Here is a 27091-nt window from a genome sequence, read left to right on the forward strand (position 1 = left end):
AAGGAGGGAAATGTGGGCTTGGGGAAGGGATATTGAGAGCTGCCAGTGAAATATAAATCCAGAGGAACTAAAAAGGCTGGATGGGCAGGAGGGGCATATCTCAGGAAGCAGTCACACACAGGAAGGTGGGTGTCTGAGGCATGAGGATCAAGCTGCAGCCTAGGGTCTGTCTCTAGGGTGGAAGCCCTGGCAAAAGGAACCCACGATATGTGTACTTCTAATGTTCCCTGAAGTTGGGAAGTCCAATGAGGTGACTGCAAGACAGATCTGCAGCCTGCATTTTCTGGGGGTAAAATACTTGGAGGGGTAATCCCAGGACATGCCCATGTTCCATATTCTCTGGAGGCAGACAACCTGACAGAATATAAGAGTCCACAGCCTGTGCCGGCTAGGCCAGGGTACTCTGACCTCAAACCGGCCACTGTAGTCCAGTTCAATGAGTTCAAAGGTGGCAATGAGCTCTCCAGCTGCCCGGGGCCCCTTTCTTAGGGGGAAGAACTGTAGCTCAGGGCGTTGGTAAGGGTCCTCTGTCAGCTTCACCCTCGGGGTGGCCAGTGCCCTTCCCAGGAACACAGGGGGGCCCTGCAGAGAGCAGGGCAGTTAAGACAAAACTAGAAGATGCTCCAGAGCCAGGGGAAGGGAGCATCAAGATGAGGAGTGGGGGGCACTCGGGGGTGGGAACACAGATGGGGCCCAGGCCACACTCACAAACTTATTGTGGTCAAAGACACTGACGACCACCAATGGAGGCTCCTCCTGCAGATGCTCCCTCCTCCCGTCTACAATCAGCTGATCAAACACCAAGAGCTCATCCCACAGGGGACTCAGCGTCTGCTCCAGGACCTTGGGGGCCATGCAGAGAGGGAGTCAAAGGCAGGCATCAAAGGAATCTCCAACATACATCCCACATGAGCACTCTTGCCCTGAAGTGATACTTTAAGCAGCTGTTTATCACAAAAAGAGGGAGAGTGAGGTGAAGATGAAACAGCCCGCCAGAGTGGGGTTGGAGCCTGGTCCCCCTAACTGTAAACTGCCACCCTTGGGGCTAGTCCTACAGTCAACCCTCAAAACAATTCCTCATCCGGAAGGCCCTCTAGTTCTACACCACCCTCTAAACCAGGGCGGCTCAATCCAGTATCCTGTCCTGAAAATCCAGAGCAGGAAAAGAGACTTAGGGCCCGAGGAAAAGCTCAGCCCTCACCCCACTCTGTCTCCCAGAGCCCCCCGCTTCCCACAACATCCCAGTGCAGCCCTCACCCGTGTGGTCTGGCACTGGGTAGAGATGAGGACTCGAGCAAATGGGTCCGAAAGCCCACTGTCATCTGCTGCCAACACCCCTCGGGCCTGGTACAAGTGGGCCCGGAGCTGGAAGTAGCTGAAGTCTGCGGTGGGGGCAGGAAAGAGATGTTTGTTCAGGGGACCACCGGAGTCCCTGACCCCAGACCCCTCCAAGCCCCCAGCTGAGCATCTAGCCCCACACGTGAGGCAAGCGTCGAGCTGTACTCACCATCCCGGCACAGGTGGTGGGGCAGCCCCGCAGAGGGCTCAGGCAGCAGGTCCTGGGGGAGCTCTGAGGTGCAGGCCTTGGCTTGTTTGCCCAGCCCTAGCCACAGGAAGAGCTCCAGCTTGGCACAGACTTCGCCTGGAGCTGCCCCAGGTGCCTATTGCAGGGAGGTGGCATGTTAGGGCCCACCTCTTACCACCCCCCTAGACCTGTCCCTGCACCCCCAGGGTGTGCCCATACTCTCTGTATCACTAGACCACTTCCCAGTGCCGAAGCCAGAGTACTCCCTGTACCCTATCCCTACACCCCACTCCATGCCGTCTATCCAGTACCCATTACCCTGAACACTCCCATAACCTAGTCCTCTGGCCCCAACACCGTCACTTCCTATACCAAACCCCATTCCCCCAAAATGCACTCTAAGCTCTTCACTGCCACACCCCACGCTTACCCCCTCTGTCCTCTGAGCCCCAACACATTTAGATGCCCTGTTCCCTACCCCAAAAGTCACTGCTTCTTAGCACTAGGGACCTTTGCTGGCATCTATTCCAGGGACACCTTGATTAGAAGCATTTTGCCCCCAAACCAGCTGTACTTATAAGGAACAGACTCATCACTCTCCCATTCTGGTCACCTGACGGTCTATCAGAGCCTGGTCAGCAAAAGGGCCAGGGCAGGCCCAGAGCTGACAAAACTTGGTGTTTTTCTCACATCAAAGTGGACCTAGGTAGGGGCGCCTGGGTGGCACAGTCGGTTAAGCGTCCGACTTCAGCCAGGTCACGATCTCGCGGTCCGTGAGTTCGAGCCCCGCATCAGGCTCTGGGCTGATGGCTCGGAGCCTGGAGCCTGTTTCCGATTCTGTGTCTCCCTCTCTCTCTGACCCTCCCCCGTTCATGCTCTGTCTCTCTCTGTCCCAAAAATAAATAAAAAACGTTGAAAAAAAAAATTAAAAAAAAAAAAAAAGTGGACCTAGGTAAAGGTACAATCTCCTTTTGGCTTTTAGGATAATTGAAAAGAGTTCACGTATACTTTTAAAAAGAATAATAATCTTTAAGTAAATATTAAATGTAAAAAAATTAAAAATTAAAATAAGACATTTTATAACTTAAAATTTTTTTAATTGAAAAAAAATTTTAAATAAGAAAATTTTAAGTGTTTTTAAATACAACAAAGAGTTTGGGGACACCCTGATGGGAACCACAGCCTTCCACCTCATGCCCCCTGCCCCCACCCTAGGAGCCTCACCCCACTCCAGTCTCCAGCAACCCACACCCCTCACCGAGAGCAGCAGACTCTGGATCTTCCCGCAGTCCCGGCCTCGCTCCTCCTCGACCACAGAGAACAGCACATCCTGGGCAGGGATCCGGGCCCAGGCCACTCGGCGCCGCCCACTGAGCATCCAGACTAGCACATCTGGGAGGGGTGGCTGGGGCTGCAGGCAGAGAACTGGGTCATGGATGGAGCTGAGACCACCTGTGCTGCAGCTTCCACTGGTCCGATGGACAAAGCATCCATCTTAGCCCTGACACATATCCTTAAACCCCAGATCCATATAGCCACCTGCCTCCTAGACATATCTCTCTTGGATGCCCCACAGGCAACCTCAAAGTCCAACCTGACTTCTTTTTTTTTTCCTGTTTTTTTTTAATTGTGGTAAAATACACATTGCATAAAACTTACCTCTGCAACCATTTTTAAGTGTACAGTTCAGTAGTACATTGTTGTGCATCAACCAGTGTTGTGCAACCATCACCACCAGGGTATGCAGGGTAGGGAAATAGGTGGCCAGGTGTTACCTCCTGGGCCAGGAAGCGCAGTTTGGCCAAGAGCTTCTTGGACAAGGCCACCTTCTCTTGCACGTTGCCCTGCCTCAGACCCCGTAGAAGCCGCAGTCCTTGCTTTGCCAACAGGTTCTGGAAGGGCAGGAAGAAACATGAGTGAAGGGCCCCAGCTAGGTGCCCCTGATCCCACTTCCCCAGACCGTACCAGGCTGTGCACGAGCAGTTTCCCTCGGCATCGATCCAGGGCATTGGGCCGGGTCATTGTCCTGCGCTCAGCACCGTGGCAAAACTGTCTGCAGTGAGCAGGAGCGGGCATGGCAGGTGGGAGTCAGAGGAGGGAACGCTGACCCCTAGGGGACCACCTCCCTCAGAGCAGGCCTCCCACCACCTCCCAGACTCCCTCACAGCTCCTGTCAGTCATGTTCTCAAAGACCTCCCTTTCCTAAGCCAAGGATGGCTTCTGTACATGGACCACTCCCAACTTCATAGAGGCCAGCCTCACTTTGGAGCCCCAGAAGGCACTACTGTGTAACTATCTACTGCCCTGGCTACTCAAAGCTGGCCCAGGACCAACAGCAGTGGTATCACCTAGTTAGAAATGCAGAATCTCCGCCCTGCCCCAGACCTGCTGCTAGAATCTGCATGCTGGTTCTGGTGGATTCCAATGAACATTAAAGGCTCAGATGGGCTTTATAGTCCCAACATTAACTAATGGTAGCTCAAACATTACATGCCCATACCAAGTGCATAATTTCCAATTACCGCCCCCACACACACCTCTCCCCTGCCAAAATCTGTTTTACTTTAAAACTTCAGAGACATCCTTCACTACTCTTTCTTTCATTCCTATTCCACATCAATCCACCAGCATATTGTTCAGGCTCCATCTTCAAAATATGTTCAGCATCTGACCACTTTTCTCCTTTTCCAGGACCATCCTAGTCCAAGCCTAGAACTATTGCAGCAGCTTCCTAGCTGGTCTTACTATGCTCCTTCCCTACTCTCCCCACGAATGTTCTCAATATGGCATCCAGAGAGATATTTTCAATGCTTTTCCAGACCATTTCATTCCTCTCCAGAGGTTTCTCATCTCAAACAACAGAATTTTTAAGAAAGCCCTACATAATCAGGCTCCCTTTATCTCCCCTATCCTCATCAAACATTCCTCTCCCCTCGTGCACAATCCATCCATCAATATCACACTGGCCTTTCTGCTCCTCCGTGAATACACCCAGCCCATCACCACCTCAAGGCCTTTGTATTAGCTGCTCCCTCTGCTAGAATGTTCGGTCCCTAGATCTTCGCATGGCTCGCTTCCCTTCTTCATTCAGGTCTCTACTCAAATGTTACCTCCTCTCAGATCTTCCCTGGTCATCCCTTCTAAACAGCCCCTGCCACTTTCTCCATTCTCATATTCTGCTTTATCTGTGTCTCAAAATAAAAAGTATTAGAAAGTCCCTAAGGCAGGGACTTCATTTTGATTACCACTTGTACCCCCAGGCCCTGGCACCTAATCGATGCTGAAAAAATATTTTCTGGGTAAATTAAAATGATTTTTGAGACATAATATTTTGGGCCCTTTATGACCTATGGTTATTTCTTAAGCTTTTATTATGCAAATTTTCAAAAAGATAGAAAATAAATGACTCCAAGGATTTTTCATCTAATGCTGCTTCCAGAGGTTACACTTTTGGCTTAGTAACTGCTCTTTGCCCCAAGGCTTCTATGGGTAGAAATAAGCAACATAAAATAAAACTGAATCAAATTTTCTTGATAAGATTTAGGTCCACAAGATGAGATTTAGGGAAATGGGATCTGGTAGAATAATAGCCAAAAAAGAAAACCATACTTGCCAAAACTATACATAGCAAAATATGACACAGACAAATCTTTCATTGAAATTTCCCTGCCAAAGGATAATTTCAGTAATAAAATCATTTCAGTAAAGTGAAAAGAAAAACAGTTTAATGGCACTATATAGAAAGTCAAACAAGGAATTAAACTGGATTAAGGGTGGTAGCTCTTGTGGAACAAATGTAGAGAATGTAGACAGAGAAAAGAGCTTTAGAATGAAGCGCTGGAACATAATCACATGAACCTTTAGACTATGTAGAGGTCAAGAAGAGACAAGGAGCAAGTGAAAGAGAAAGAACAGCAAGGGAAGCAGAAGGAAAACCAGGGGCATAGAAGTCAACAGCAGAGTCTTTCAAGAAGGAGTGTGGGGTCAAGTGCATCTGCTCACACTGAGAGGCTGAAATATGGGGACAGAAAAGTGACCACTTACAAGCAGTCCCTTGCCTGAGTCCTCCTCTCATCCGACCTCCACATGCTGGAGCCCTCCAGATCCTCAGTTTCTCTCTCTCTTTTTTTTTAATATATATATTTTTAAACGTTTATTTATTTTTGAGAGACAGAGAGGGAAACAGAAAACGAGCAGGGGAGGGGCAGAGAGAGAAGGAGACACAGAATCCGAAACAGGCTCCAGGCTCTGAGCTGTCAGCACAGAGCCTAACACAGGGCTGGAACCCACGAACCATGAAATCATGACCTGAGCCAAAGTTGGATGCTTAACCGACTGAGCCACTCAGGCTCCCCTCAGTTTCTCTTTTCTCTGCTTCCTAGACAGTCATATCCAGCTCCATCTATGTATTTACAGCTCCCAGTTTTTCATTTCCAGTCTAGAAGTCTTCCCAGACCTCAACTCATACAGCTAACAGCCTAACAGACACATCTGCTTATAAGTCTAATAGAAATCTCAAAGTTAACATACCCCAAAATGAGCTTCTGATATTCCCTTCGCTGCCATCAGACCTCCTCCTTCTCTTGCTTTCCATAGCTCAGTAAATAGCACCATCTACACAGTTGTGCAAGCCAAGATCTTGAGGGTCATTCATGACTCCTTCCTGTACATTTTTCCTCATCCCCTATATCTTCTATTCACAAGTACTGAGGTGTCACCTTCAAAGTCCAAATTGCTCTTGAATCCATTCATGTCATTCTATGTCCACTGCAACCACCCTAAATTAGATTCATCAATATTGGTCACCTGGATTATTACAATGTTCTATTTAGTAATCTCTTTGCTTCCTCTCTTATATCATCCCTTCCCCACTGACCTTTTTAAAGGATAAGACAGACCATATCCCTTCCCTTCTCCTTTCAAAACCTTCAGTGGCGGCTCTTCAAATAAATCGGAGAAGAAGCCACGGACAGTCATTACAATGGCGATTGAGGCTTCCACATGCCTCTCCCCACCATTATCTTCCTTTCCCCACACACACTGCAGCCTCATCTACTCTCCTCACTGTGCTAGAGTCACACCGGTTCCCTTCCTCCTCCTCAAACACACCAGGAATATTTCACCACAGTGCCTTTGCACATGCTATCCCTTCTGTCTGGAACACCCTTACAGATACAGCTTGCTCCTTCAACTTCTTCATATCAACTTCACAGTGGCCCCTCTTTGCCACCCTTTCTAAAATTGCAACACCTCTCTCTAATATTTCCTAGCTTTATTTTCTCCCTAACACTATCCTTATCATAATTCTTATATTTCTTCTTTATTGTTTATATGTTTATTACTTGTTTCTATCCAACCTCCACACTATCCCCCACCAGAATATAAGTTTCAGGAATTTTTGTGGGCAAGAATGCTTTTTCACTGGGCACCTGGGAGCTCAGTCAATTAAGCGTCTGGCTCTTGGTTTCAGATCAGGTCATGATCTCACAGTTTGTTATTTGAGCCCCGCATTGGGCTCTGTGCTGACAGCGTGGAGCCTGCTTGGGATTCTCCCCCACTTTCTCTACCCCTCCTTTGCTTGCTCTGTCTCTGTCAAAATAAATAAATAAACTTAAAAAAAAAAAAAAAGAATGCTTTTTCACTGTTATTTCTGCACCTAAAACAGTGTCTGGCATAGTAAGTGCCATAAATATTATTGAATAAATGGATTAATAACTCTTTTGAGAAGAGGATCAGAAAAACACTTATGGGGTGCCTGGGTGACTCGGTTAAGCGTCCAACTCTTGGTTTCGGCTCAGGTCATGATCTCACAGTTTGTGGGATCAAGCCCTGCGTGGGGCTCTGTGCTGACAGCATGGAGCCTACTTGGAATTCTCTCTCTCTCCCTTTCTCTCTGCCCCTCCCCAGAGCACTCGCATGATCTCTTGCTCTCTCTCTCTCTCTCTCTCTCAGAATAAATAAACATGAAAGAAAGAAGGAAAGAAAGAAAGAAAGAAAGAAAGAAAGAAAGAAAGAAAGAAAGAAAGAAAGAAGAAAAAGACCCAAGTACTTGGAGCAGGGAGCATGTTATGGAATTCAGGGCAGTGAAGGTCAAAGATGGAAGTCATTAGAACAAGTTTACATGGTTACAGTAATGACCTGGTAACTAGGGACCAGTTGATGCTGCAGGAGAGAAAGTGGACAATTGCAGAGCTAGTTCCTCCGTAGATGAGAGATGAAATCAAGATCACAGCCATGACTGTGGAAGCAGGGACCCTTCCTCCACTATAGCAAGAGGGAAGGTGAGCAGATGGGTGCAGAAGCTGGCAAGGTGGTAGACTTGCTGGAGGAAGGTGAAGCTTCTATGTTCTCCATGAAGTAGGGGGGGAGATTAGCTGGAAGGGAGTTTACTGGAGGGGAGTGGCCTAACCCCCAATAGTTTCTATGACGCTCCCTTGATGGGGATCGTCATCTCCTTATTCTCCTGTGAAGAGCGGAGCAAACGCAGCCTCCAGCCACCCTGGCTCCAAACAGCCACCACGAATTTCCCTCACCCTGGAGTTTGACGCGAAGCCCCGCAGCAGTGAGGCTGAGGCTCCCAGCTCACCTGCTCCCTGCCACCAACTCTTCCAGTGCCTGCTTGAGCCGTGTGCAGGCAACAGGCCCCGGCCTGCGCTGCAGAGTCTCAACCTCCTGCAGCCCCTGGTCCTGCGCGACAGGGCCAGAGGGTCAGAGTCAAAGGGTTGCAGACTCCCTCTTTTAGACCACATCCCCACTCCAGAGCCTCTCCCACTCACTGCCGCACTTCCATGACCAGGGCTTCTTCAGCTCCATCCAGGTCATGGTTCCATTTTTTTCTCTACCAGCTCCACGGCAGTGGGGCTGGGCCCCCAGTAGCTCTACCCATGGCCTTCACCTGGCCCCTTTCTGGGTGTATCAATTCTGAAGCCCTGTCTTCCCACAATTTCTGGTCTCCTCTGTTCCACCGGAGAGCTCTTTGGCTCTTTAGCCCTGCACCTAGGGCATGCTGGCTCCCAGGTGCTCTACCTATTAGCCTCGCTCCAGAGCTCCTTTCAAAGGCCACAGTCTTCCCGACATCCCAGCCTCTCCCTGTGGGCACCCGCCTCGCTCTCACCAGCCTCTCGGCCACTTTCCGCACACAGTTAGTGCTCTGCAGGCGCCACGTGTGATCTTCCCAGCGGCTCCACACGTGCACACATGGCTTTCGGTGACGCAGGGGCAAGCAGAAATACGGCCTGTACCAGAGGGGCGGGGGGGGGGGGGGGGAGGGTAGAAGAGCAGAGGCTGCGAGGGGCAGTCCTGGGCCACTGAAGATCTCCCAACACCCTCCTTCCAGACACCAGGAGTACTCACCCATTGCCATCCATGGGCTCAGGCCGCTGAGCAGGGGTCCCTAGCTCCTCCTCCAACACTAGCCCGGCTCCCATTTCCGTCTCCAGCAGAGGCTGTGCCTCCTCGGCCTTGCCCTCCGCTCCCTCCCCAGCCCTGGCCCTTGGGCCCAATTGCTCCTCCAGGCGGCCTGCACGACCTGCCCAGAGCAGCAAGGGTCAGGGGGAACCCAGCTTAGGGTCTGACCCTTCCTTCAAACTAACTCTGCCTCAATAAAAGCCAGAGCCCACCCCTTACTGAAGGTCAATTTCCCTTCCAGGGGCCTAAGTCTGGAACAAGAATCCCCACCCTTAAACCCATGACCCTCAGGGGTTCAGCTAGGCCACACACCGATAGATATCTCAAAGCTGATGGGCTGGGAGGCCAAGGCAGGGTCAATCATGGTGGCCTCAAAAAGCACACCGAAGAGCAGGAAATCTTGCAAGGGCGCCAGGGCATTCTGAGGAAGGAGGGTCAGACGGCAGTCAGCCCCCACCCACCCAGGTTGCAATCCGAACTTTGCTTGGCCACATGCTGATAGAAAGACTGCAACCAAGACCTAGAAATATCACTACAAGTATGCTACCTCTCAGTGCTCAGCCCCCCCGCCCCCAACATATGTATATACACAAGAGCACATGTATACACACACTGCATTCTTTATCCAGGCCCAGAAATTCAGACTCCACCCCTGTAGTTTAACGCCAGGGAGCCAGTTACTCCAGAGCTAAGAGTGACCCCCTCCCTTTGCTAAAACCCCAGCTCCCACCTCTGGCAGAGGCAGCAAGTCCTCCACCTCCACCTCCATGGCACCAGGAATCTCAGGACCATCACCATTGGGACTGGCATCCAGGTGCTGTGGGATCCCGGTTGGGGTCTGGCCCCCCCTGGCTTTCTTCTTCTTTCTCATGAGCCTGGACAATCTGGGCCCCTGTGGGGCCTGAGGAGGCTCAGGTTCAGCTCTCCCTTCCGATACTTCCATGGACACAGCAACCAGCAGGCGGCCGCGGAACCAAATGCCTTGGCCAAGTCCTTCATTGAGACTTTGAAGACCATCCCGGAGTCCCCCACTGGGGGGAGAGCCATAGAGAGGCACCCATGCCGGGCCGAAAGTGGGGTTAAACCCCGCTGTGGGGGACAAGAACAGCGTTTTGGAGGAAAGCACGGGGCAGATGGGTACTAGGTCAGTCTATGCAGCATACTCTTATCTCCTGCAAGTCCAAGGGGGCAGGGAGTCGAATTGGGCTTTGGCAGCTCTGAGAGGGAAGTCTGAGAACAGCTGCGGACCGACAGCTACGGACCAAAACCCGAGAGCACATCTAATCCACCCCAGCTCCCAAAGGCCCTTGGGACAAACAACCCGTTGCTCTACTGCGGAAGCCCGAGTTCTGGGGGTGGAGTCACGATTGGGGCGGAGCTATAGGTGATCCCGTGAGGGGCGGGGTGAACGCAAGATGTGAGTGGGTTCATTTTCTCTGCGTGCAAATCTTCAGGGAGAGCACAGCTGGCGCGGCTACTGGATATGCGGCTGTCCTTAGGTTTTTGTCAACAGAGGCAAACCGAGAGTGGGGTTTGTAGTCTGGGGACGACAGGTGAGGCCCCGAAGGGCGGGGACGGCTTGGTGCTGGGTGGAGGGGCGGAGCGGGATCGCAGGGCTGGAGTTTGCGGCCAGGGGAGGGACCCAGGGCGGGCAGGACCAGGCGGAGGCAGCAAACGCTGGCCGCAGGCGCTCACCCGTGCGGCCCGGGTGTGAGATCTGCCTCAGGTCTAGCACGTGCGTGGCGACGGCCATATCGACCAAGGGTGCGTCGTCCCGCAGCTGCAGACGGAGGCCGCGCGTCAGCGGCGGGAAGAGCTCCACGAAGCTCAGCTGCTCGTTCCACTCGGGCGCCGCCGCCTCGCCGCGCACAGACGTCTCGCCCTGGGGGCCGCGGCGGAGTGGGGTCAGCACGGCACCGGGGCCCGCGCCTCGGCCGAGTGGGGACGGGAGGGACTTACCTGCTGCCCCAGGAAAGACACCCGCACGTAGGGGTCCATGAGGACGCGCTGGTCCTGCAGGGCGCGGGCCAGACTGCCTAGCAGCCCCGGGCGCAGCGCGGGCAGCCCCTCGGCCCGGTACACGCGCACGCGCAGCCGCGCCCACGGCCTCGCGGCCGGCACCCCGCGTGGCAGGAGCAGGTTCCTAAGGGAGTGGGGCGCTGAGGCCGCGGAACGCCGCGGTGTCGGGCTTCACCACACCCCCTACGGCGTCCCGGAGGCCACGCCCGGTCTTATTCTTACCCCCACCCTCACCCCAGCTCACTTCTCGATGTCGGAACTGTGACCTGGGCCCGGGGCTGGTAGCGGAGGAGGCAGGTCCCCGCGCGCCCGCACGGACAAAGTGACTTTGACGAAGCCTTTGGTCCCAGCACGGGTGTCCCGAGGGTCGTGCAGCGGAGCCCATTTCTGGTAGAAGTGGCCATCTGGGGGCGGAGGGGCAGGCCACGGGTCAGAGGAGACCGGCGGGCTGCACTGACCCGCATTCGTGTCGGACTCGGTAGGGAGGAGAGGCAGTACATGGAAGTCCACCTTCCCAAGAGGCTTCTCTCTCCGAAGTTAGTATCTAGGGATCAGTGTCCGGAGGGTCAGTTCCCCTTGGTGCAGATGAGTCTAAAGCAGGAGAGGGTTCGCTACCTGGCTGGTCGAAGATAATGCCCAGGTCCATCCTGAAGGTGCCTATCTGGGAGGCCATAAAGGGGAGGGCCTGCGAATGGAAAGCCTGGGGGAAAATGGTGTTAGTTTTGGAGCTTCGGTATCCTCCGTTCTCTGGCGGAAACCCCTCATCCCTACCCGCCTTACCGTGATCTCCAGCAGCAAGTCTTGGAGGTGAAGCCGGGTCTCATGAAATTCGAACAAGAAGTACTAGGTTGAAGTGGGGAAACAAGAGAGGCGAAAGAACATTGGTTATATGCGAAGGGTTCACGCCAGCTGGCCCCTGCCTCTTGCAAAAAGAACGCCCTCCTTCCCCTGCTGGCGCCTCTTTGTACCCTCTCCTTCATCAAGCCCCTCTTGACCGCAGGCACTTGCTCAATTCCACCTAGGCCACGTCCCCTCCGCGGACTGAGTACATGCTGGGTCTTTCCCATTCTCTTGTCAAGCCCCATTCTTCCTTGGTCGCACACACCTCGTTGTAGAAGGGGCAATTAGTCCCGCGTTGCGTGGCGGTCACTCGGCGCTGGTCCCCCACACGCACTGCCACATAGGGGTTAATGTTGACTCCAACCAGCTTCTGGGCCTCCAGCACTGTAACCCCTACCTGAATGGTGCAGAAGGAGGAGAAAAGGAAGCCATCCCTGCCAAGTAAGGAGGAGGGCGGGGGAACCACGTGTGTGGAGAGTGAGTGGTATTCACCAAAGGCTAGGGTCTAGAGGAAGAGTGGTACCTGGAAGTCCTGAGCTCTGGACATCTGGAAAGGATCCCCTCGAGCCAGGCCCCGGGTGCGACTGCCAGAAGTACAAGGTAAGCTCTCACTTCACTTCCTCTCCCCTATCACCTACGTACTTTTGCTCAGTGCTAGGGATAAGATCTCCTCTCTTCTGGATTCTGAATCCTTCCAGTCTGTCTTGCATCCATCTCAACCCTACACCCAGAATGTGACTCATTCCTGGAGCCCTGAAACCATTCATTCATTCAACAAAGATTTGTTGGGCACCTACTATGTACCAACAAACACTATTCTAGGTCCTGGGACACTGCAGTGAACAAAAGAGACAAAATTCCCTACCCTCCTCAAGCTTCCATCCCCTACATGGGCTCCAGAAGCTCCTATGTGTGCCAGTGTAACTGTGTGTGTGAATGTGGCAGTGTCTATGCCTTAACTCCAGGACATCCACTCCTCACCCATACCCTGGGGCTGTTTGTGAGTGTGGATGAGCATGGGCCTACACGAATAAGCGCCTGAGGTTGACACACTGGTGGGTATGGGAGCAGGTGTGGGTACAAGTTACCTCCTGAGGTGGCTGAACACAACTCCAGAAAGCTCCACATCAGGCTCATCCTCCAGCTCCATCTCCAGCTCCAGCTCACCATCTTCATTGTCCTGCTGAGCTAGGCCTCGAACTAGCCTGTGGCCCAATGCCACTGCCTGCCGCTCCAGCCGGGCCTCCCCAGGCCTGATGGGAAAGGCCTTCAAGAGACATGTCTGGAACCTGTCCCTCATCTCTGGGCACCCTTGATTTCCCTGACCCTAGGACTGACCTCTGACCCTTAGGCTGACCCCACTATTTCCAGGACTGACCCCTAATCTGGGATCCCTAATTCCGGAATTGACCCCTGATTCTAGGACTGACTTCTCACCCTGGAATTGATCCAATACTGATCCCAGATGGTGGGACTGACCCCATATCACTGACTCCTAAATCCCAACCAAGACTGACTTGGTAACCCCAGACCATCCCCACATACTTACTCCAGCTCCTGGAAGCCCACGTTGGGGATGATCAGCTCTGAGCTAGAAGGAGGATAAATGAAAGGAGTGAGGGGCCAGCCTTGACTACAGAGCTGCAACCCAGGCAGCACAGGGCCAAGGGTCACCACATCCAGCAGATCCAGAGAGGAATTAGGTACCCCTTCTGCCTTCCCAAGGCCTACCTGGGCTGGGACAATCAGGCCTTGCTTAGATTGCAGGGGGCAAGAGGTGGGGTACCTGTCCCGGATGGATGCTCCAAAGTCCTCCTCTGCCCAGGCTCCAGCTGCACCCTCTGGGGGCTGATACTTCAGGTCAAGTTCCACCTGGATCTGAAAACAGACACACAATGTGCCCTAGAGCCCCCCGAACTGTCTCGGGCTAAGAGAAGTCCAAGGACAATGCCTTTTACTCCACCTATAAACAGAGACCCTCCTGGCCTGCATCCGTGGTGACTTTGTGGTTCCTCTCTGGTCATTAATAATATTGACTAACTACAACCTATGAAAAACTTAGCATGAGCAAGTTACCTCTTGAAGAGGGTAAACATGACTCCAAAATTCTCTCGTTGCTCTTGGAAATTCATTACTGTGGCCCTCATAGCTCTGCATGGTCTGACTCCTGCCAACCCTTCCAGTCCTATCTAATATGGGGTCTGCTCCTGCCCTGCACCCCAGTTATGCTCTCTCAGAGCACTGGGATTTTGCATATGCCAGTTCTTCTGCCTGAAACCTTCTCCCCTCCCACTTAGTTAACTCCTGTCATCCTTCCATTCCAAGTTCAACCAGTACTTCCTCAGGGAATTTTTGCTGACCCCCATATAGGTTACATCCCTTGGTTATACCCTTTCCCAGGGTCCTACCAGCTCTTTTGTAACACACATCTGTGACAATTTTGCATTTATTTGTGTGAATATTTGTTTAATATTTGCCTCTCTCTTTAGATACAGAACTCTAAGAGGGCAAATCCTTATCTGGTTTTGCTCACCATTCAATCCTTATTGCCCAACACAACACACACGGCACAGCTTATAATCAGAGCTCAACAAACAACAGACTGATTGAAAAGTTCAACATTTCCTATGACTCCATATAAGGTAAATGAGGAAACAGTTTGGTGAAGCTAAATAACTTGTTCAGGTTATCAGTAGGGAAATGGTGGATCTGAGATTTGAACCCAGGTCCATTCCTACCAGGTTAGATGACCCTCCATGAAACACTAGGAAAATTCAGTCAGGTTCATCTCTGCCTCCCACAAGAACGGAGTCTATACCGGGTAGGGAGCAGCACAGAATGGCTCTTGGCCCATGTGGGACTAAGGCAGGGGCTACAATGAAAGGAGCCTTGGCTGGGAGGCCTTGTTACCACTCCTGTCTGGATCTGGGTTTTCCTCTCTGAAAAATGGAACTCTCTATCTAGAAGGACACTCAAGCTTGAGGGTGGCAGGCTGAGGACTGGTGAGACTCACCGGGGATACCCGCAGATTCTCATCCACTAGGGCCTCCCGTAGCACCAAATGCCCAGTATGCTGTAGCTGCTGCAGGGAGATCACCAGGGTCCCCAGAGACCTGGGGATGTGGCATGGGGGTAAAAGAATGACCTAGGGGAATATCCCCTCTTACTATGTCCAGCCCCACCTGCATTCTTGGCTTCCCCAGGCCTACTCACCTGGGGCTGAACACACGGCTGCAGTTAACCACCTGCACAGACAGACATTCCGCAGCCAGCGGAGCCCCGTAGTGTGGCCAGTGGAACAGCTGGAGATAAGAGGAATCTTGTGACACACAATGCTGGACTTACCCTGACCCCCAATCCAGAGCCTATCCTAGCCAGGAGATAGGATCCAGCCCTCCAAAGTTGGAGCTTACATGATGACCAAAGTCCCAAACCTGGAACAACCCCTCCCCCCAACACAGGATTGACTGCAAACTAGGGCTGATCTGAGGGTAACTACCAATCAAGAACTAATCCCCCCAGTCTTGGCTTCTCAAGCCTGAGAGACTAACCCCACTTCCTGAGAGCACAGCCCCCCAAAACCAGGAATATGCCCCCCAACTCATCTGAGGAGGGACTTACATGAGCACAGATCAATGTCTCCCTATCCAGGACCCAACCCCACTCACCTCACCAATATCTGCTTCTTGACCACAGTGAATTTTCCTTGTTTTCTGGGTGAAGCCTGCTCAGAATCAAAACTAATCAGTTATCAGCCCCTTCCCACAAATCACACACATACACACCCAGCACAGGGTCCAGTCCCCCTGGGCTGGGCTTACCCATGGAGAAAGGTAGTAGATGGAGGGGAGAGAGGCAGAGAAATGGGCTAGAGGAGAGAAGAGACAGGCTGGAGAGATGCCTAGGCACTGGATTGGGGGGCCTAAGGAGGAGGACTGGGAACCCTCCAGTTGCAAAAATCCTTAGAGCACCCCTACAAGCCTCACCCCGAAAGCTGAGCCTCACTTGTCGGTCATGGCTGCCTGGCAGCCCCGTCAGTCGCCGCACACGCACAATCAGAGCCATTGTCCCAGGGCCACTGGCTCTCCCTCTGCCCGTCTGCCCTCCTGCCAACCTGCCTGTTCACCTGAATCACCTCTGACTCACTGGACTCACCCAGCAAGTTCAGCAATCCCTGCCCTTTAGTCAAACACACAGGCAGGCTTGGGGGGTCATGGGTGAAGAGAGAGCTGAAGGACTGAGAGAAGGAGGTAAGGTCGCTGTGGTCTGCTCTGTCCTCCCTGCCTCTTCCAGCTTCAGCCTCCACCCTGCATCCACCCTTGTGAAGTGGGAGCTGGGATAGGGTGGGGATGGAACCAAGGGGAAAGACAGGACCCTAGTTTGTCTCCACTAGCCAATGAGGCCTCAAGGGCACGGGTCTCATGGTGCTCCTTTTTCATCTCTCTGTCCTCAATGCCAAGCTCAGGGTCTGGTGCATGGTAGACCCTCAAAAAGCTTTTTAAATAAATGGGCGGATTGATAAATGAATCCCCGAGCCCCCAGCATTAGTACTACAGGCATTCAACACATTTGAAATAATGAGTGGTTGAATGTGTGTCCCTAGCTTGCACATAGCAGGTATTCAAAACACTTCCTAACCAGAAAACAGAGGTCCTTAACTTGGGGTCTTACATAGATAGGCTGCAGGGAGTCTGCAAACTCTTGAACTTGCCTATAAAATATTGAGTAATTGTGCATGCTGCGCATTAAGCTCCTCCCATATCCTTAAACAGATGCGCAATATTTTTACTGAATGAAGGAATGAATGTATCTGATAGTTTGAACCCATGTGTGATTGTAACTATGTGTTGAGTGTGTATCCTGGCCATCTATTTAGTTATTCTATTTAATGACACCTCCTATATGTAGGACTTGTGCTATGCTACCCTGTGGGGGAAGGGGTGCAGCCACAGCAGTGAATTGGACATGTTCTCTGTCTTCCAGTAGCTTCATGGACTCCCAACATCAAACAAGGCCTAGAAAGACTGTAATTCCCATCAGAGCAGGAAAGGGTCAGGACTCAGGAGCTCAAGAAGAGGGAGGCCAGAGGTGCTTAAAATGGGCTTTGAGGGGGCACCTGTTTGGCTCAGTCAGTACAGCATACGACTCTTGATCCAGGGTGATGAGTTCAAGCCCCATACTGGGCATGGAGCCTACTTTAAAAAAGAGATAATAAAAGAAATAAAATGGACTTTAAGGACAGGAGTTGAGCAGAGAAGGACATCCAGGCAGTGGGAAGGAATGCAGGGTGTGTTTTGGGACCTGTGATTTGTCATTTTGACCTGTGTACGAGGAATGTATTAGGTGGCAGCAGACATAAAATTTAGACCATCAGAGGAGCTAGACCATCTTGTTGTGTGGCCTTAAGCCAGACATGATGCCTCCTTGTGCTTCAGCTTCTTCAACTCAATAGTGGGGTTGGAAAGCCCTGTTCTGTGTCCCAGGTGTTAGCTGCTCAATTGAGTTTTGAGGTCTATAAAACACCAAACAGGCATAGGTTGTTCTGTTTCTAAGCAAGGTCCAGGTTAGACCTCAAGATTCCAGATGTTGGGGGAGGGCTTCCCCTCCTCCACTGATGTATGGGGGCACTGAGATCCAAAGGAGGCCAAAAGGGGGACCAGAATTCTTAGTTCACAGTGCCCTGGCCTTTCCCTCCCTTTACCCCTGAACTCTGTGACATCTAATCAAGCAAGGTATTGAAGCCACCCCTTCTGGAAACTAATGCAGGCACCTCCCCTTCTGGGCAGGAACACAACCTGGCAAGTTCTCGCTCCCCCCCCCCCCCCAAGAACTGACACTTCACTTCCTAACATTCCAAAGAAGATGGGATGTGGCAGAAAGAGTACTAGGCTCTAGGGCAGGATTTTGGAATTCTAATCTCTATCATGCACTGTGTGGTGTCTGGAAAGTCCTTTCCCCTTTCTGGACCTATTTGCCTAGCTATAAATGTGCATATGCACTGCATTACTTTCCCTCCCTCCTTCCTTCCTTCCTTCCTTCCTTCCTTCCTTCCTTCCTTCCTTCCTTCCTTCCTTCCTTCTTCCTTTCTCTCTCTTTCTTTCTGCATTGCTTTTCAAAGTGTGGTCCTTAATGAGGATCACACATGTGGTTGTTAAAAATGCACATTCCTGCACCCACTCAAGAAATGCTAAAGTAGATTCTTAAATTGTACCTGGAAACCTGAATTTCTATTCTGTTGCAGGAGTTCTGGGAACTCTGGTCTCCTGTCTGTGACTTTCTGTGATTCCTCATTGCATTTTCAGTATCTCAGATGGTTGGTTTGAGTGTGGGTATGGTGTTTGGTGCATACTGAATGAAGTCTTAGCCCACAGACCTTTGGTGAATATGGGTCTGGGAGAAGGAACCACGGATCCTAAGGTCAGAGTTTCCTAGCCTGATGACAAGGATGAAAAGAGGGGCCTGAAGGGTTTGCAGAGCAAAAGAAACTGAGTATTTTCTTAGATGTGCCCTGGGTGACATTCATTCATTAGGCCTATCTAGGTCCTGGGTATACACTAGTGAACAAAACAAAAATACCTGCCTTCATAAGTTTTTATGTTCTAGTGAGTGTGATAGGCAATGAAGAAATATATAAGTAAAATATATAGCATGTTGGTGATATGAGCTGAGGAGAAAAACAAAGCAGGAAGGGGGATAGAAATTCTTTCACGCCAAGTGCAGAAGATGGGAAGTGATGTGATGTCATCACTTGCTTTTTTTTTTTTTAATTTTTTTTTTAACGTTTATTTATTTTTGAGACAGAGAGAGACAGAGCATGAACAGGGGAGGGTCAGAGAGAGGGAGACACAGAATCTGAAACAGGCTCCAGGCTCTGAGCTGTCAGCACAGAACCCGATGCGGGACTCGAACCCACGGACTGCGAGATCATGACCTGAGCCAAAGTCGGACGCTCAACCGACTGAGCCACCCAGGCGCCCCTGTCATCACTTGCTTTAACATGGGAAAGAATGAGACTGCCAGGCTCCCAGGGACGTCACGACTAGCTCTGTGACGCATCGTCAGGGAGTTCCGTAGAGATCACGGGCTCCTTTATGACGTCAGCAGCCGGGCCCAGATAACAGAGGAGGTTAGATCCCGCCGGGGGGCCCGCCAGCTGCACGCAGGGTCCGTGAGGTCTCCGCGGCGCACATTGGCTGAAGGAGGGCCGAGAGCCTTGGCAGCTGCGGCGGCGACTTTGGTGTCCGTGACAGGGTGCCCCGGGGTCAGGATGCGGCGGAGCCCCCGCCCGGGCTCGGCGGCGTCCCCGCATAAGCGCACGCCCAACTTCTACAGCGACAACAGCAACAGCTCAGTGAGCGTCACCTCGGGGGACAGCAGCGGGCACCGGTCAGCTGGGCCGGGGCCCGGGGAGCCCGAGGGCAGAAGAGCCCGGGGCTCGAGCTGCGGTGAGCCCGTCTTGAGCGCAGGAGTGCCCGGAGGAACCACATGGGCTGGAAGCCCTCGGCAGAAGCCTGCGCCTCGGAGCTACAAAGGGCCGACCGCCTGTGGCGCGGCAACCGTGAGGGGCGGGGCCTCGGGTGCGGGCGGGGTCGAACCGGGAGAGCTGAGGGAGGGGGCAGGGCATAAGGGGCGGGGCTTGGCACGGAATGGGGATAAATATCTGGGCACCTCCTAAGGGGCGGGGCCTATGGGGTGAAGAGGGGAGACACCAAATAAAATTCTCTAAGGGGCGGGATCTAGGTGTGATGGACGGTCCTGGGAAGGGGCGGGGAAAGTTTTGATTGGACAACACTGAGAAAGCGCGGCCTTGGTGTTATAAGTGGCTACCAGAGAAATGGGGCAGCACCAACACTTGTCTGGGGGCGGGGCCTCCGTTTGGCCCGGGGACCGATGTCTTGACCGAGCATCCCAGAGGGGCGGGCTCAGAGTGCTGAGCACACCTGGGGTGTGCATGCAGTGGGACCAATGCCGGTTGGGGGGTGCTGCCCCGCTTCTGGGCTGGGGAACCTGCGGCCTGGTCCCGCGGAAAGAGTGGACCTGCCTTGCGCAAGGCCCCAATGGCGCCCTTGGGCTCCCGCAGAACCGGCTGGCTCTCCCGTAGTCTCTGAGGAGCAGTTCGACCTTCTCCCGACCCTGGATCTGAGGCAGGAGATGCCTCCACCGCGCGTGTCCAAGAGCTTCTTGAGTACGGGCCAGATCAGCCCGGAAACCCTCTGACCTTCCAGCTCCCCTCTCTGAACTCCGGTTCTCATTTCTGAGACCCTGTTCGTTTTGAGTCCTTGGCCCATGTCAGTCTCCAGCCCCTTCCCTGAGCCCGATCCACCTTCTCTGAGCCTGAACTCATTCTCCGTGCCCCCATCTAATGCTCCTAGCCCACTCCCCTCTTCATGAGCCTCTTCTGAACCTCGAACCCCACGCTTACCTAGCCCTTCTTCACCTCTTCCCCCTCTGAGGCCCCTCTCCTCTCCCCAGGCCTGCTGCTTCGGGTGCTGAGCGTGTTGTTGTCCCTGGTAGGAGACGTGCTGGTCATTGTGTACAGGTCAGAGGGAGGGAATGGGGAGCTCCAGGGACTGCTTTTTGGAGGGGATAGGGAGCAGAGCCGGGCCAGCAAAGGCTTGACCCTGACTCAGATCTGGCTGTTGAGTCTGACTCAGATCTGGCTGAGTCCTGTCGGCGGGAGCTGGGTCTAGTACCTTGGCGTGAGGGCTGTGGGGTTCACGAGGGTCTGGGTCCTCAGCTTCCCTCCGGTTCTTCAGGGAGGTCTGTTCCATCCGCTTCCTGCTCACGGCCCTGTCACTGCTGAGCCTCTTTCTGGCAGGTGAGGGGGTGGCGAATCCCCTGGGGCCCCCGCCCTGGATGCTTTGGAGCCAAACCCGGCACATTTTCTCCTGTATCCCTCAACACCCTGAGCACCTTCAACTGCTCACGGTCCCCTTCAGAGCCCCCTCAAGGCTTTTCTCTCCTCACTGTCCCTTTATGCCAAGGAAACCCTCTCCCTTGGCTCCCCCTGAGACTACCCCTCTTTCCCCAGCACTGTGGTGGGGGCTGCTGTATCTGGTCCCTCCTTTGGAGAATGTGAGTCAGGGCGTCTGTATCCTAGGGTGGGTGCGTGAACCTGGAGGTTTTGTGGGTCCCCTGGCCTGGTGGGAGGGGGACAAGTGCTGGAGGGTCTAATCCTAAGGAAGGGCTGGATATAGACAGATCCCTGAGGGATTGTGCCCAGAGGCAGCTGGGGGTCTCTGAGGGGTCCTGGCAGGTCGGGGGGTGGGGACAGTCCTCAAAAAGAAGGCCCTTTGAGTCCGGCTGCTCCCAGGCTGAAGTGGGAGAAGGGAGTGGGTGGGACTGAGCTGTGCTGTCTTTTGTGCCTCCCTCCCTCCATAGGAACCTAAGGAGATGCTGACTCTAAGGTGAAAGTGGGCACCTGGGGTGGGGAATTAGGGGGCTCAAAGGTGTTTCTGTGCGGGGCCTTACGAGAAGCGCCCAGGGGGACCGGGAGCCAACCCCACCCGTGCCGACCTCCCGCCTGCAGCGAGTATCACGAGCGCGTGCGCTCCCAGGGGCAGCAGCTGCAGCAGCTCCAGGCCCAGCTGGATAAACTACACAAGGAGGTGTCCAGCGTTCGCGCAGCCAACAGCGAGGTGAGCCCCGCAGCCCGCGGCTGTCCAGCGCACCGCCCCGTGTCTCGGCCCGCCGCTCGGTCCACCTCGGAAGCCCCCTGCGGAGCGCCGCTCCCTGGGTCGCAAGCCGTAAACCCCGCCCCGGAGTCCCTACTTTGGAGTTTCTCCCAGGACCCACAAAGTCTATAGCAGAGAACCTAGCCCCAGAACTTTGCCTCCCTGTAAACCTGCCCGCTAGCTCCGTCCCTCCAGGCCCCGTCCTCCCTCTTTTCAGAGAGTGGCCAAGCTCGTATTCCAGAGGTTGAATGAAGACTTTGTGAGGAAACCTGACTATGCGCTGAGCTCTGTGGGTAAGACCCAGAGACACTGCGAGACTGAGACTCAGAGACACGGGAAGAGACGGAGACCCTGACACAGACAGACCTACGCACATGACCGGTCCGAAGAGACCGACCTCAGAGACCCTGCCCCACCTGTCGGTCAGGCCTGGGAGCCTGAATGATTGCTTCTCCCTGCTCCAGGGGCCTCCATCGACCTAGAGAAGACATCACACGACTATGAGGATGCGAACACTGCCTACTTCTGGAATCGCTTCAGCTTCTGGAACTACGCTCGGCCGCCAACAGTTATCCTGGAGGTGGGCCTGGAACTTGGATCCCAGAACGGGGCAAGGGACGGGTTGCTGGGGAAAGGACTCAACAGCTCGCTGGAGGTGGGACCCGGCTGAGCTGGGGGCGTGGCGATGGGCGGGGCCCTGCCTGAGGGAGGATGGGCCCGGCTGGAGGCGGGGCCTGGCGCTGCGAGGGACTGGGACACCGGACAGGATCTGGCTGCATATAGACCCGGGTGGAGGACTGGGCGGGGCCGATGGAGGGGTTGAGCTGAGGGCGGGGCCTATCAGAACCAATGGCCAGGCTGGGAAGGGCCGCAGTCGCTCGGTCCGTGGGTTCTGAAGGTCTACCTGCTCGCCTGCAGCCAGATGTGTTCCCTGGGAATTGCTGGGCTTTTGAAGGCGACCAGGGTCAGGTGGTAATCCGGCTACCGGGTCGCGTGCAACTGAGTGACATCACCCTGCAGCACCCACCGCCCAGTGTGGCACACACCGAGGGAGCCAACAGCGCCCCCCGCGACTTCGCAGTCTATGTGAGTGAGGCTAGGGCTACGGGAGGTGGGGCGGATTTTGCCTAGTAAGCACCAGTCATGAAAATTGGTGTCACTGAGTCTTCGCTTGCTCATCTACATAATGGAGATACTACCACTCGCCTCTCAGGCCTACAGGTTATAAATAATTATAACCATATCCAAACTTTAGTTATGGCTTTATTGAGACCTTAGTCTGTACTGAGTACTTTACATGGATCATCTTGCACCCACTCAACAACCTATGAAGTGCCCTCATCTCCCCCATCACTGATGAGAAAAGTAATGATCAGAAAGGCAATCTTATTTGCCAAGGTCACACAGCTAACAATTGGCAAGACTAAACTTTGCAACCTGGTTTCTTGGAGCCCACATTCCACACTACACTATCCTAAAACCAAAAAATAAAGGAGAGAGTGCAGCTATTGCACACCATAGTAGGTCCTCAATAAAGTTGCTTTCTCCCTCTTCCACCTGTGCCTCACCGTTCCCCCCTGCTCACTCTTCACCTACCAGGGCCTCCAGGTTGATGATGAGACTGAAGTTTTCTTGGGGAAATTCACCTTCGATGTGGAGAAATCAGAGATTCAGACTTTCCACCTACAGGTGTGTGTCTCTGGGGGTGAGGGTGCTAAAGGAATAGGACAGTGAGGGAAGATTGGGGAGGAAGGCAGCCCTTGGGACAGCAGGCCTTGGCATGATCCATTTGTCTCCCCAGAATGACCCCCCAACTGCCTTTCCCAAGGTGAAGATCCAGATTCTAAGCAACTGGGGCCACCCCCGTTTCACATGCTTGTATCGAGTCCGAGCCCATGGCATGCGAACTTCAGAGGGAGCAGGGGACAGTGCCACGGGGGAACCCCATTAAACATGCTGATTGTTGGAGTAGAGTGCAGGTCTGTGCTGAAAGAAGCTGGAATCATACTGAGGTGTTTCTTGGGGGAAATCTGATTGCCTTTGGCCTATTGGTTGGGGGAGTCTACTTTCCAATGCGCTCTCTTATTGGAGAAGTTCAGATCAATACAGTAGCAGCAGCTCATGTTTATGGAGTACTTACCACATGCAAGAGATGGTGCTCTGGATATTTTACACATCGTCTAACTAATCCTCACAACCGTGGAAGGGGAAACCACTTGGGTCAGGGAATGCTCAAGAACATACAGTTAGTGAGGAACAGTGGCACAGGATTCAAATCTACCTTCCCCCAGAGGCCACCCTCTTTAACTCAGAGCTGCCAGTCAGCCTGAAGCCATGTTTGTACAGCTCAATTCCTACCCCCAACCTCTGGGAAAGTCCCCTCAACTCCTGCTAGGTGCAGGTGGAGAGGTTAACTACTTTTTTTAGGTTAACACTCAAAAACTAAGGAGAACTGAGAACCTCTAGGAAGCATCTGAGAGTAGATGCAGGCCTGGTACCCCTACTCAGGTTGTCTTTACTGCTAGGCACAGGCAGTCTAGTGTTCAATCTGTCCCTGCCCTCAGGGAGCCCGGTAGGGGAGAGTGTTAACCTAAAAAAAGCCTATAAACAGGCTATTCAGAAGAAATATAACCATAAACACATGAATGATATCTAGCCTTCAAAATTAAATAGATCCAAGCTAAAAATGACAAATTTTTTTTTGCCTGTCAGATTAACAGAAAAGGGGTAAAAAAATTTAAAAAATTTAAAAAAACCTGTTATGGAGAGCATTTTACAATATCTATTAAAATTTTAAATATTCTTATCCTTTGATCTAGCATTTCTACTTCCAGGAACCAATCCTTCAGAAATATTGCTGCACAGATAACTGTACAAGGATATTCATTACAGCACTTTGTAGCAGAACAAAATCGGATGGGACCCAAATCTCAATAATGGACTGGCTAAATAAGCTACAATACGCTCATACAAATAATACATAGGCATTAAAAAGAATAAGGTCACCAAAAGTTCTAATGGGCAAGACACCCAATATAACAAAAACAAGGTACAAAGAGTATGTATAATATCCTACTTAGAAAAAAAATGTCAGACTTAGGAAACACATGAACCTTCACCTCTCATTATCTATTTTTATATTTCAAATAATTTTGTAGTAACTAGCATACATTTTAAAGCATGTTAAAATAGTATACACAATATGATCCCATTTTTGTAAAATAAAAAACATGTATACATTATAAATCTGCATTATGGACTAAAAAATCTGTACCAAATACTTTATTGGCACATTGGAGTTTAGATGATAATATTTTTTGTGTATTTTTTCTCTTACAATGAATACACATATTAATTTTCTAGTGAGAAAAAAATAGCTGTTAAAAATTTCAGGCTTGTGGTCTATCTTTAGGATTAGAACCACCACTGCTCTCTCCTGCAGGAAGTCTAGCATGATCCATGCACCATCATAAAACTCCTCCCTCCCCTCGCACTTTCCACCTTGTCTTCGTTCCCAGCTCAGCTCTGTCCTAAGGCAGTGCAGGCTGGGTGTTTGGCTTACTTGATCCTTGTATTTTTTAAAAACAGAGTCAGTGTCTCTACACATCTAGCGAGGAATATCCAATTTCTTTGATTGGGGCTATGCTGTCAGAGGTATCCTTTATTCAACAACCCCTAAGGTGGACAAACTGAGGCTCAGGAGAAATAAACATGGTTAACAGCAGATTTCCACTTAAAAACACAGAGTGGTGGCAAAGCAGTGATCTTCATTGATTTTTATTGAATAAAGGACTCCAGGGGCAAGCAGGAGAGATCAAAAGCAACAATAGCAGGAACAAATATAAAAATATAAAATGTAAAGTGCAAGCACTGGGGAATGTGTGCAGGGTTGAGTTGTGTCCTTGGGGGACACAAGGCTGAGGACTAGCCACAGCCTACCCCCTAAAGGAATCTAGGTCTGAGCGGCCTGTGCAGGGCCCTTGGCTGGGGGTGGAAGTGGCTTGAATGGGGCCCAACCTTGGGCCTTGAAGTAGGAGACCAGTTGTATAGGTACCTCTGCGAGCACAGTCTGTGCCAGTGCCTCCCGAGGGGCCTGCCAGGAGAAGAAGGGCAAGGTCAGTGGTGGCCCCCTAAAAGCATCCCATAGTTTACATTTCATAGCAAAGAAAGGATACAAATCCCAACACCCAAACTTGCCCAGACTTAGATGAAAGGGTAAGTATCCCCACTCAGACAGAGGTGGAGGGGTAAGCTCCCAGATCTGATCTGCCCCCAAACTTGCCCCACTCACATTCTGGAAGCGACGGTAGGGCACAAACTGCACTATATCACGGGCAGCTGCCTCCCCGGAGCGCGTATGCAGGGGTCCACCATCAGCATCCAGCTGCTCCATGGCCTCAAAGTCAGCACCACCCACACCCACGATGATCACCGACATGGGAAGGTGTGAGGCACGCACCACAGCCTCACGTGTAGCCTCCACATCTGTCACAGCACCGTCGGTCAGCAGCAGCAGCACAAAGTATTGCTGGGGATAAGCCCATTCATAAACTGAGGCAGACCCTCCAAACACCCCAGCTACACATCCCCACATTGACAAGAAGTCCCTTGTTACATAGTCCTAAAGGGAGCCCTTGACCAAGACTGCCCACCACTACCTCTACCTCTCATGATCCTCACCGAGGCAGTCCTCTGATGTGCAGCCTGGGTTGCAAACCTGGCCACATGGTTGATAATGGGTGCAAAGTTGGTGGGGCCATAGAGGCGAACTTGGGGCAGGGCTTGGCGATAGGCATCCACAATGCCCTGGATGCCTAGAAAAGGAGGGCAAAAAAAAAAAAAACCACACTAAAATACTGAGCCTCTTCAGGGTTGAGTCAGTCCTGACATCACCCCATCCTGGCCAAGGAGATTTGAGAACCTGGGTGCATTTCGTTTGGTCACCCCTATAACCCAAGGTACTTAACCTTATCCTACAGATGGAAAAATTAAGACCAAAGAGAAAAAGAGCACTTGCCCTAAATCACAACTTGAGTTAACACTAATTAAGGGGTCTCCTAAACAAATCTAGGACAGTTGAGCATCAGATTACAACCCACTTAATAATGAATTATAATCTAATTACTAAAATAAGAATCTATAGATATTAAATAATTACCGGGAAGGAAGAAGCTCTTAATTTTTTTTTCCAACCTCCCTCCTCCCCCCATAACTCAGTCTAAGAAGCTCTTAATAAATGTAGGAGGAATTACAAAATCATTTGGCAATCTTAGAGATAACTGATTCACGCAAAGATCAATATGAGCTAAAACCAGAGAATCCTAGTTAATGAGTAACTGGATATTTATATAGCCTCAAAGTATCTTCCCAAAAGATATTTATTAATCACAAATAGTGGAGAAACCTGGTAGTAGACTCTACCTTAACCAAGTGATCAAAGTTAACATGATTGGTAGTAGGATAAATCAACATCATGGGCCTTCTGACATGGTGCACTGAGAAGAACGCCCACCACAAGTACATAATTTGGATCTATCATAAGGAAATACTAGGTAAACCCAAACTGTGAGACATTCTACAAATTACCTAGCCTATAATCTTAAAAAATTTCAGTTATCATGACAGA

The 27091-nt window shown here is 51.8% G+C and overlaps 3 protein-coding genes across 16 annotated transcripts in view; 1 reads left to right on the forward strand and 2 right to left on the reverse strand.

Moving 5' to 3' along the window:
* LOC131485690 (fer-1-like protein 4) overlaps positions 1 to 15918 on the reverse strand; it is a 33937-nt gene extending 18019 nt beyond the window's left edge. The window contains exons 1-26 of the mRNA XM_058685423.1: positions 15778 to 15918; positions 15460 to 15515; positions 15005 to 15093; positions 14805 to 14904; positions 13578 to 13669; positions 13341 to 13382; positions 12880 to 13044; positions 12315 to 12375; positions 12057 to 12188; positions 11732 to 11794; positions 11567 to 11651; positions 11196 to 11355; positions 10892 to 11075; positions 10628 to 10814; positions 9663 to 10021; positions 9245 to 9353; positions 8879 to 9053; positions 8640 to 8760; positions 8112 to 8212; positions 3491 to 3578; positions 3301 to 3417; positions 2784 to 2936; positions 1508 to 1661; positions 1258 to 1382; positions 709 to 843; positions 409 to 582 (exon numbers count right to left, since the gene is read on the reverse strand). Coding sequence (XP_058541406.1) covers positions 409 to 582; positions 709 to 843; positions 1258 to 1382; positions 1508 to 1661; positions 2784 to 2936; positions 3301 to 3417; positions 3491 to 3578; positions 8112 to 8212; positions 8640 to 8760; positions 8879 to 9053; positions 9245 to 9353; positions 9663 to 10021; positions 10628 to 10814; positions 10892 to 11075; positions 11196 to 11355; positions 11567 to 11651; positions 11732 to 11794; positions 12057 to 12188; positions 12315 to 12375; positions 12880 to 13044; positions 13341 to 13382; positions 13578 to 13669; positions 14805 to 14904; positions 15005 to 15093; positions 15460 to 15515; positions 15778 to 15856 — 3306 coding nt within the window. The 5' untranslated portion in view covers positions 15857 to 15918. The remainder of the gene's footprint in view (positions 1 to 408; positions 583 to 708; positions 844 to 1257; positions 1383 to 1507; positions 1662 to 2783; positions 2937 to 3300; positions 3418 to 3490; positions 3579 to 8111; positions 8213 to 8639; positions 8761 to 8878; positions 9054 to 9244; positions 9354 to 9662; positions 10022 to 10627; positions 10815 to 10891; positions 11076 to 11195; positions 11356 to 11566; positions 11652 to 11731; positions 11795 to 12056; positions 12189 to 12314; positions 12376 to 12879; positions 13045 to 13340; positions 13383 to 13577; positions 13670 to 14804; positions 14905 to 15004; positions 15094 to 15459; positions 15516 to 15777) is intronic.
* Positions 15919 to 18562: 2644 nt separating this feature from the next.
* Positions 18563 to 23433, forward strand: SPAG4 (sperm associated antigen 4). 7 transcript variants are annotated; one of them, XM_058685442.1, is made up of 12 exons: positions 18569 to 19368; positions 19872 to 19976; positions 20264 to 20330; positions 20548 to 20609; positions 20823 to 20866; positions 21173 to 21198; positions 21321 to 21429; positions 21683 to 21758; positions 21930 to 22045; positions 22384 to 22551; positions 23065 to 23154; positions 23267 to 23433. In XM_058685442.1, exons 1-12 carry the CDS (start codon positions 19059 to 19061, stop codon positions 23414 to 23416), a joined length of 1323 nt encoding a protein of 440 aa, XP_058541425.1. In that variant the 5' UTR covers positions 18569 to 19058; the 3' UTR covers positions 23417 to 23433. The 7 variants fall into 7 exon arrangements, with proteins under 7 accessions (XP_058541423.1, XP_058541422.1, XP_058541425.1 ...); XM_058685445.1 differs by having other exon boundaries at positions 19143 to 19349; XM_058685439.1 differs by having other exon boundaries at positions 18567 to 19368; positions 20548 to 20866.
* Positions 23434 to 25226: 1793 nt separating this feature from the next.
* LOC131485693 (RNA-binding protein 12) overlaps positions 25227 to 27091 on the reverse strand; it is a 35295-nt gene continuing 33430 nt past the window's right edge. For all 8 annotated transcript variants that reach the window (XM_058685431.1, XM_058685432.1, XM_058685436.1 and 5 more), the window contains 3 exons: positions 26146 to 26279; positions 25757 to 25993; positions 25227 to 25558 (listed from right to left, as the gene is read on the reverse strand). In XM_058685431.1, the coding sequence (XP_058541414.1) occupies positions 25418 to 25558; positions 25757 to 25993; positions 26146 to 26279 (512 nt within the window). In that variant the 3' untranslated portion in view covers positions 25227 to 25417. The remainder of the gene's footprint in view (positions 25559 to 25756; positions 25994 to 26145; positions 26280 to 27091) is intronic.

This window comes from Neofelis nebulosa, chromosome 9 (genome assembly GCF_028018385.1).
Source record: "Neofelis nebulosa isolate mNeoNeb1 chromosome 9, mNeoNeb1.pri, whole genome shotgun sequence".
NCBI lineage: Eukaryota > Metazoa > Chordata > Mammalia > Carnivora > Felidae > Neofelis > Neofelis nebulosa.

Excerpts from the sequence above, each read along its gene's own strand:
- SPAG4 (XM_058685439.1), top strand. The coding sequence starts at position 19,059 with ATGCGGCGGAGCCCCCGCCCGGGCTCGGCGGCGTCCCCGCATAAGCGC. Across the intron at positions 20,867-21,172 it reads TGGTCCCTCCTTTGGAGAAT|GAACCTAAGGAGATGCTGAC; the intron begins GTGAGTCAGGGC and ends CTCCCTCCATAG. Across the intron at positions 23,155-23,266 it reads TTCAGACTTTCCACCTACAG|AATGACCCCCCAACTGCCTT; the intron begins GTGTGTGTCTCT and ends TTGTCTCCCCAG.